At 32.5% G+C, this 8006-nt stretch overlaps 1 protein-coding gene across 4 annotated transcripts in view; it reads left to right on the top strand.

Moving 5' to 3' along the window:
- The first annotated feature begins 2474 nt into the window (after positions 1 to 2474).
- Positions 2475 to 8006, top strand: part of LOC119836389 (CCR4-NOT transcription complex subunit 6) — a 176845-nt gene continuing 171313 nt past the window's right edge. For all 4 annotated transcript variants that reach the window (XM_038361721.1, XM_038361706.1, XM_038361712.1 and 1 more), the window contains exons 1-2: positions 2475 to 2602; positions 4242 to 4435. In XM_038361721.1, coding sequence (XP_038217649.1) covers positions 2495 to 2602; positions 4242 to 4435 — 302 coding nt within the window. In that variant the 5' untranslated portion in view covers positions 2475 to 2494. The remainder of the gene's footprint in view (positions 2603 to 4241; positions 4436 to 8006) is intronic.

Genomic DNA, 8006 nt, shown 5'->3' with positions numbered 1-8006 from the left:
AGATTCGAAATTCAAATGTAATATTTTTTTATAATTAAGTGTAACAGTATTTATGGCCAGACTAAGTATAGCAGAGAATAATTCTTTTCGCGGTTACGAAATTGTACGCATCGTTTACGGTCGCCTTGCAAATTCTCATTAAACGGCACATATTAAAATAAAATTGTTTTTCGAAATTGAGTATTCAACAAGGTTCTAACTGGTGTATGAGGGAACAAATTAAATAGGTAAAAGATGACTTGGATGCATATTTTTTTTATTAGTTACAATCTCTTACAACATTTTATTGAGAATAAAGCATATATGTGTACCAGTAATTTTAGCTACAATTTAGTGTCGTAAACTAGTGGATACTGATTTGGTATGTTTCTTATTATGACTGATTTTGTCTTATAGAGTAAAGTTTATCGGGATAAAAAGTATCCTATCGCCCAAGTCAGCTCATACCTTGACTTTATACGAAATTTCATCAAAATCCTTTCAGTAGTTTCAACATGATTGACGGACAAACATCCAAACAAATAAACTTTCACATTTATATTAGTGTGATTTGTTCTTTGTTGATAGTTGATGTTGGCTGGATCGGCCATTAAAATAGTTTTATTCCCATAGTTTTCATTTACATAATGATAAAATGTCCATAATATGTAGTTATCGTAATGCATACAGGATAATTATAAGCGCACAGCGCAAAGGAAAACGGTCGGTCTCCTCTCCTCCGGCCCTGATAGGATGCAATGACACAAATACATATCGCCGCACTAAAAAGGCCACTTCAGTCAGAATAAGCATTAGAGTTCTTTACATTTCAACACATCTTGGAACGCGCCTTAACATAGGGGTTTAAGGTTTATGCCGGCTGACTAGTGTTTGCAAACCATTTCGCAATATTTAAAATTCGAAGAGGTATTGGCGCCTAATTAATACAGATGTTTACGTGAAAGTGCAAATATGAATGTTGTGGCGTATTCAATCGCTTCGCGGTAATGCTCGGAGTGGGTCAAACGATTATTGTGTCATTGACAGAGAGCAGCTTCGATTTACTCGCGTATTGCAAAACTTGCTCCTGAATAATGAAGCGCATAAAATTGTCAGCAATGCAAGCGTACTGCAGGTTAGATTACTGTCCAACTGCGGTGGATAGGATACACAAAACTCGTTAGAAGCAAACTCAAAGACAACAAAAAATAAAACTTCAGCTACGGTTTCTACAGCTAAGCTATTTCTTCTATACCTAATAATGATGTGGAAATTAAGACGACAGTTATTATTTTAACCCAATAATTAGACGGAAGGATGTGAATATTATATTTCAGGATCTAAGCTTAGTCTTTTGAAAATTTTGTTAGAATAATGATAACAATGCACCTACACGCATGAACTATGAAAAGATAACACTCCATTATTGGGTTGTCTCAAAATACCAATCGTGGCACCATTAGGGTTTACCCTTTCTTTTTAAATACACTAAAGCGTTAAGGATAATATTTCGAATATGTAACCTTTTGTGATAATTTTAATTTTAATTTATAAGATATTTATTGATGATTCATAAAATGTTTCGCTGAATGGAAAGAATTTGTTAAAAATCTGTTTGTTTATATTTTAACTAAATATTCATTTCCATCTTGTCGTCTGTTCCTAGAATGCAATCGTAAGCGTCATATGACACCGTTCCAGATCTACGATTTCGTGTTTTTATCCAGTATTATTATCTCACATAGTAACAACTTTTACAATACTAGACACTTGTGTAATTCGCTAGGAAAATTCAAGAGGTTACCGCGAAAGCGGCGCTTTTATTGGTTTTTGTTCGAACAGCGATGTTACGTAAGTTGCTGTTGCTCAGTTTGTTTTATAAGTGTACAAAATACGCTACCTCCGACACCATTGCGTGATTGAACGCTGCGAAGTTGTAATTAAAGGATTAACCGTTTACTTCAACTTTGTATGTCGGGGTCAAGCTTACTATTCAATAGGTTTGTAATATATAAATCTAGACGTAAAATTGGCGCGATAATAATTTTGTCAATAACCATTCCAGTCAATAAGGCTTGATTATACAATGATGGAGACAGCGAGCGGTGACATTACTACAATAATGGTCTCCATTTAAATAACTGGCCATTTATTTGAGTTTCCTTTTAAGATCTAGTTGTTGCGAATTGTATATTTATATGTTATTTAACCTGTAGACGATTATAAGATTGTTCCTTTATCTTGACGGTACGAATAGTTTCCTTTATAGATTTAAATACGTTGTTTTAAGCATTAGTTATAATGTTAAAATACACCAATTACTTGGCTAAGTAAATTTTAAATAGTCTACTACTAACAGGTCATACATAACGATCGGCAGCATTAGAGGATCAGTATAGTCCATAGGTTGTAAATCATAGAATAATGCGGGTAAAATCCATAATATAAATCGTAGCTTCCCCAATGTGTGTGCATAATATTAATTGCTATTTACGGGCACGCTGCAGGTGACAGAATGTCTCGCAATAAAGACAAGCATGAGGGCGCTAGCGGGCGCACGTACCACATCATGTCGGAGGCGGAGCGGGCATCTGGGAGGCGCGGTGGCTGGACTACGCTTGAGGTGAGATTCATAGATTTTTTACTAGATATCTATATCTTATATCTTAAATTATATTAGAGAAACTGCGTTTGGTTGGACGCAAGCGCAGTCTCAGGAAATTATTTGCTTTGTTTTTTTTCTGTCTTGGATTGTCTATCTACACTAATATTATACAGAGGAAACTTTAGTGTTTTTGAATGTTTTTAACGTTTTCACGCAAAACGATTGGACCGATTTCAAAACTTATATCACGATTAGAAAACTGCACGTGCAAAGCAGGGGCGACCAGCTAATCAATTATAGAGGAAAACAGCTTTTGAATGTAAAAAGAGTAGTCAAAAGCTATCTGTTCACTGCCCAAAAAGGTATGATATATAAACCTCATACACGGAAAAACAAAAAAAAAAAACGATCGAATTTAGAACCTTCTCCTTTTATGAGTTTTACGAAAATTGTTAAATGCTTCATAATCCTCTCATAATCTACTGTTAAATATCTGACAGTTGTATCCGAAGCAATATAATTTTACAGTGAGCCATTTAAATTACAAACACATTTTACGTACACGGTAAGTAACCACGACATGTTACGGTATAAAAATAAAATATAATAGTTTAAAAAAACTATAAAACACGCTTTAACAAAAATCATATTTTGCAAATTGAAAACTGGAATAATTTTATCAAATTAGTGTATTGTCATCGGTCCTCAATAAATCTACAAAGTTTGAACGAAATCTGGCCGTTTAAAGTGGGTCAAAATCGCGCCCAAAGAAGTCAGTTACAAACAAACAAACATACAAACAAACAAACATACAGGTGAAGCTAATAAAAAGCGTGTAATAATGGGCTGTGTTTGTGTAGTTAATGAATGGATTCGACTGTTTAGGACATGTTTAGAATGTGTTAATTAGTGTGTCTAATGAGGCGTATTGTTGATAGTATTACGTAATTAAATCAGACTTTCATGTTCAGAATTAATGCCCATACACGGAGCTAAATGGAAATCTTGAAACGAAATGCTAACTAAATCAACGAGAGTATTTCAAGAATTAAAATAGGCGTGTTGTGAAAAACTTTGCTTCAATTAAATGGATAGTTATTCGCCGCTTCAAGAAATTGCACTGATGTTGTTATAAAATTATTCTATAAGAAGAACAATTCTATACTGGGTACAAATTATGTTATAGTTTTTGCAAAACAGCACTAGTTGCGTAGTATCATTCTATAAACACGTCCAATCTGTTTATGCAGCAGAAGCGGGACAATCGCGATTCATAATGGAGATGTTGTCGCAACTGTAGGTACTGGAATAAAGAGATTTATGATGTCCTTAGTTATTTCGGATATGTTAGCAAATAGGTCTTAACAAAACGTTACTCGATGAACATTATTAATAAACAAACAGCGAACATAGTTTATGTACATAAAATATATTGAATAGTGAATAGGTTTTAATTTTTTGTATATTTTGATAAAAAATTAATGGTACGATGTTTTAAGAGATTATTTTTTATTAAGTTAGCATTGGGTTCCAATGTATGATTAACAATATTTTTAGTTAATTTATCGTACATAAAATAATATTATTTCAAGATAAGCTACCTGAATTGAAAAAAAAACACGTACGAAAGATTTAATCTCGTCCCAAACATTTACAGATAACAGGAGGTGTGCGCGCTCTAGCGCCCCAACTGTTCCAACTGACGCATTTGACAGCGTTGTACCTCAACGACAATTCCCTGCAACGGATCCCGCCGGACATCAGCCAGCTGGTAAATCTGCACACACTGGACATGTCCAACAACAAGCTGAGGACGCTGCCCGCTGAGCTGGGTGATCTTATACAACTTAGGTAAGTTTGCTTGAAGGAATTTTTATCCCGGCTTCACCAAGAGTGATTTGAGATTAAAAAGAGATAGAAGCCTATGATAGGTAGTAACAATGTAAATTTCTATTGGTATGAGAATTTTTAAAATCGATCAAATTTTTAATTCGTAAAAAATCTAAATAATGATCTAATTTCTAGTCTCATTCGCTTCGGCTAAGTGTGAATTTGACTACAGCTTTTCTTATCCGTACTATATTATATAATGGGATTGAATGATACATATAATTTCGTTTGTTTACCAGGCGATACAATAAAATGGCAAATAATGTCATTCAATTATCGGTAACAATATGAAAGTAAAAACAACATCAACAAGTAAATATTATGTGTCTTAATTCGCTAAAACAGCTTAAATGTAACGGTAGTGACTAATACGTGATCGATAGAATTATCAATAAAAATACGACGTGACAATTTGTTCTTAGAATTCAATATCCGCAGTAACATAATTTCGAATATAGAATACAATAACATCATATTCAAACTTAAATAGGTCAGCTGATATTTATTTTGGCATCCTTCCGGGCACCATATTGGTTCCTTTGCTTTATATTATAGACGTTGTTCGTCATATATAGTTTTTTGCTGCATTCTATTCGGTGTTGTACGTCTGAGTTGTATTCGTGTTGGAGGTACCAGTTACATTCTAGCTCGAGCAAAAACGAGAACTTGTATACAGCCATTGTTCTAGCAAATGATTATTTAAATTTTTTTGTTAAACCACTTTTATTGTTTCAGTTCTTTGAGTATAAACTATACGCATAATTATGTCTAAAATAATATACATCGTACGGAATTACATATTTACTTTTTACGTCGGATAATAATCTGATCGACCTGGTTTGGTTGGGGTATATGGGGTAGGTATGCTGTATAATATGTTAAAATTTCGTCCAAATCGATATTCCGTTTTTGCGTGAATGTCCTATATATACAACTAAACTTACATAAAAATAATTTATATTTCACGGGAAATTATCTTTCATCAAATTATGTTTAGTCTAATTGCTTACCTAGCTTTCTTTTTTGGTACGCTAATAAACTTTTCAAGAAAATTTAGGTACTTCTTGTCTAATATTAAGAGACATAGTTAACTAAGATAATGACTAAACAAATTCTGCTACCCTTTATCGTACCTATAACCAAAACTACAAAATTTTATTTCTGTTTTGTGTAATGAAGCATCCGACATTACTAAAACAGTGGTGACCGTTACGTGTCCGTGCCATTGACTCGGTGACGTCACAATCAAGCCTCAACGTCATTCCTATGAACTCGTTCGTGTGTTTTAACGCCAACTAATCATAATTCATCTAGCAATTGTTTTCGCCTTGATGAAAATTTATCGAGATTTATTATGTAAAAGTTTTCCTCTTGTTTGTTCTGATGGATGTTATTGAAATAAAAATTATTTCCATTAATTCTTCTACCGTCTCAAATGGAATCATTTTATAATGATTTGTATTAACAATTTAATTGAAACTTTTGTAATGCAATTTAATCTTATCACTTATTGCTATCTTTACCTTCCGATCGTGAAAGATTATCTGAAAATAATGTGTTTGTTATTATATATAGTATATAGTAATTATGTATGTATATATAATTATGGTAAAAATTTCATAATTTCATTGTGAAAATAATTAAGTTGCTTATCGGTCATGTCCAGTTTGTTATGTCTTTGAATGGTTTATGGTCAATATCAGTATATAGATACTATACTAATCGAGAAGGATAAGGAATAATTTGTTGTAAAATCGAAGCCTAATAGGATTCAAATCTTCTATATAAATAAAAATAAATCACCAAACGTGTTGCTTAGCGTAAAACTCGAATACGGCTTGACCAATTCGGCTAATATTTTTTTAAAGTTTGTATTAAAGCACAAGGAAGGTTGTTATGGAGAAAAAAAAACTTACCACGCGTGAAGCCGGGGCGGAACGCTAGTAGGAGATAGGTGTGTGTATTAGAAATTGACATACCTAATAAGCTGAGTAGAACATGTATTCTAAAATATATTGGAGATCGATACAAGAGAATTTTAAAAGAAAATTCGAAACAATCTGAGCCTGTCTTATTTATTAGCCAAATGTTTCTATACAAAACTCAACTGGTTTTAACACGTATAATGAAGCAAAACAAACGATCGAAATCTACATAATCCAACCGCACCCAAATCTTGCTTTTATTCACTCAATTTCATATGTAGTTGAGTTGATTTTTGCATAGCACGCAAATTTTGTGTTTATCGTGATAATAGATAAAACATTCCTTGAGAATATTAGCTTGGTATACAAAACAAAACAAGTTGACATGCGAAGTCAATGACCTATAGCTGTTGATAACAGCGCAAATTGGTGATACTAATGAATTCGATGTTGCTAGTCTGAGAACTGTGTTATTAACACTTAATTAAGCCGGATGATTCAATTTAGTGTTTCTGGAGTTTTAATGACTAATTATTGTTGGGTTGTTAGCTAAATTTAACAAGGCTTTGTAAGGCTTAATAGGTGATTTTTAATTCTATGATCAAAAATTACCTTATATCATTATTATATTAGAAGTTTGCATGTTCTGCATAAAATTGATTATCTTAACTTGTATGCATAAATATTTTTACTCGTTTCGATAAAACTTTCAAAATAAATGAAAATGGAATACAATTTATATCGCCGAACACCAAACAGTTATGAATTACTTCTATCCTCCCTTCACAAGTATTTAATGTACTCTGTACTGACCATTTATGTTTTTAAATCTTATTTTTAACTAGCAGTTCGCCTCGGCTTTGCTCGTGGTAAATATATATAGCTTATGTCACTCTGCAAATAGCAGCTTTCTAATTGTGAAAGAATTTTTAAAATCGGTACAGTAGTTTTTGAGTTTATCCATTACAAACAAACATAAAATCAAATCTTTCCTCTTTATAATATTAGTACAGAAAAACATATTATATTGTACCATCCGCAAGGAAAAGGGATTTTTCAGGAATAATACAGCACAATTCACATCCTACCGGTGTCATTCTATCCTGTCTAACTTTCTATATATCAGTGTATCAAAATGTAAACATTTTTTCATTCGGTAAAATGTTAAAAAGAAATATGGCATAAACAGGATAATCAAGTGTTTAAGAATTACACCATTCTTCGAATGAACAAAGAAATTTAAATTATAAATAACTAGCTGCGCCCCGCGGTTCTCAATTCTGTCAATTCTGTATCCCGTAGGAATGTCAGGACAAAATGTTACCTATGTGTTATTCAAGTTGTCCAGCTACCTACGTATTAAATTTCCTTGCAATCGATTCATTAGTTTTTGCGTGAAAGAGTAACAAACATACAAACATCCTCACAAACTTTCGCATTTATAATATAAGTAGGATAGTAGGATATTTGTAGGATTAGTAGGACCTAATATATAAAATTCTCATAAACTATAAAATTAGTATAGATATTAAAAATAGTCCAAGAAAATGGGTAGGGTAAATGCGAATTTGAGATTAAAACTTGAATTTTTGATATAATTTACTTTG

The sequence above is a fragment of the Zerene cesonia genome, chromosome 3, assembly GCF_012273895.1.
Source record: "Zerene cesonia ecotype Mississippi chromosome 3, Zerene_cesonia_1.1, whole genome shotgun sequence".
Taxonomy (NCBI): Eukaryota; Metazoa; Arthropoda; class Insecta; order Lepidoptera; family Pieridae; genus Zerene; species Zerene cesonia.
Note: the sequence above shows the minus strand (reverse complement) of the source record. Positions and strands in the feature narration are given on the sequence as shown.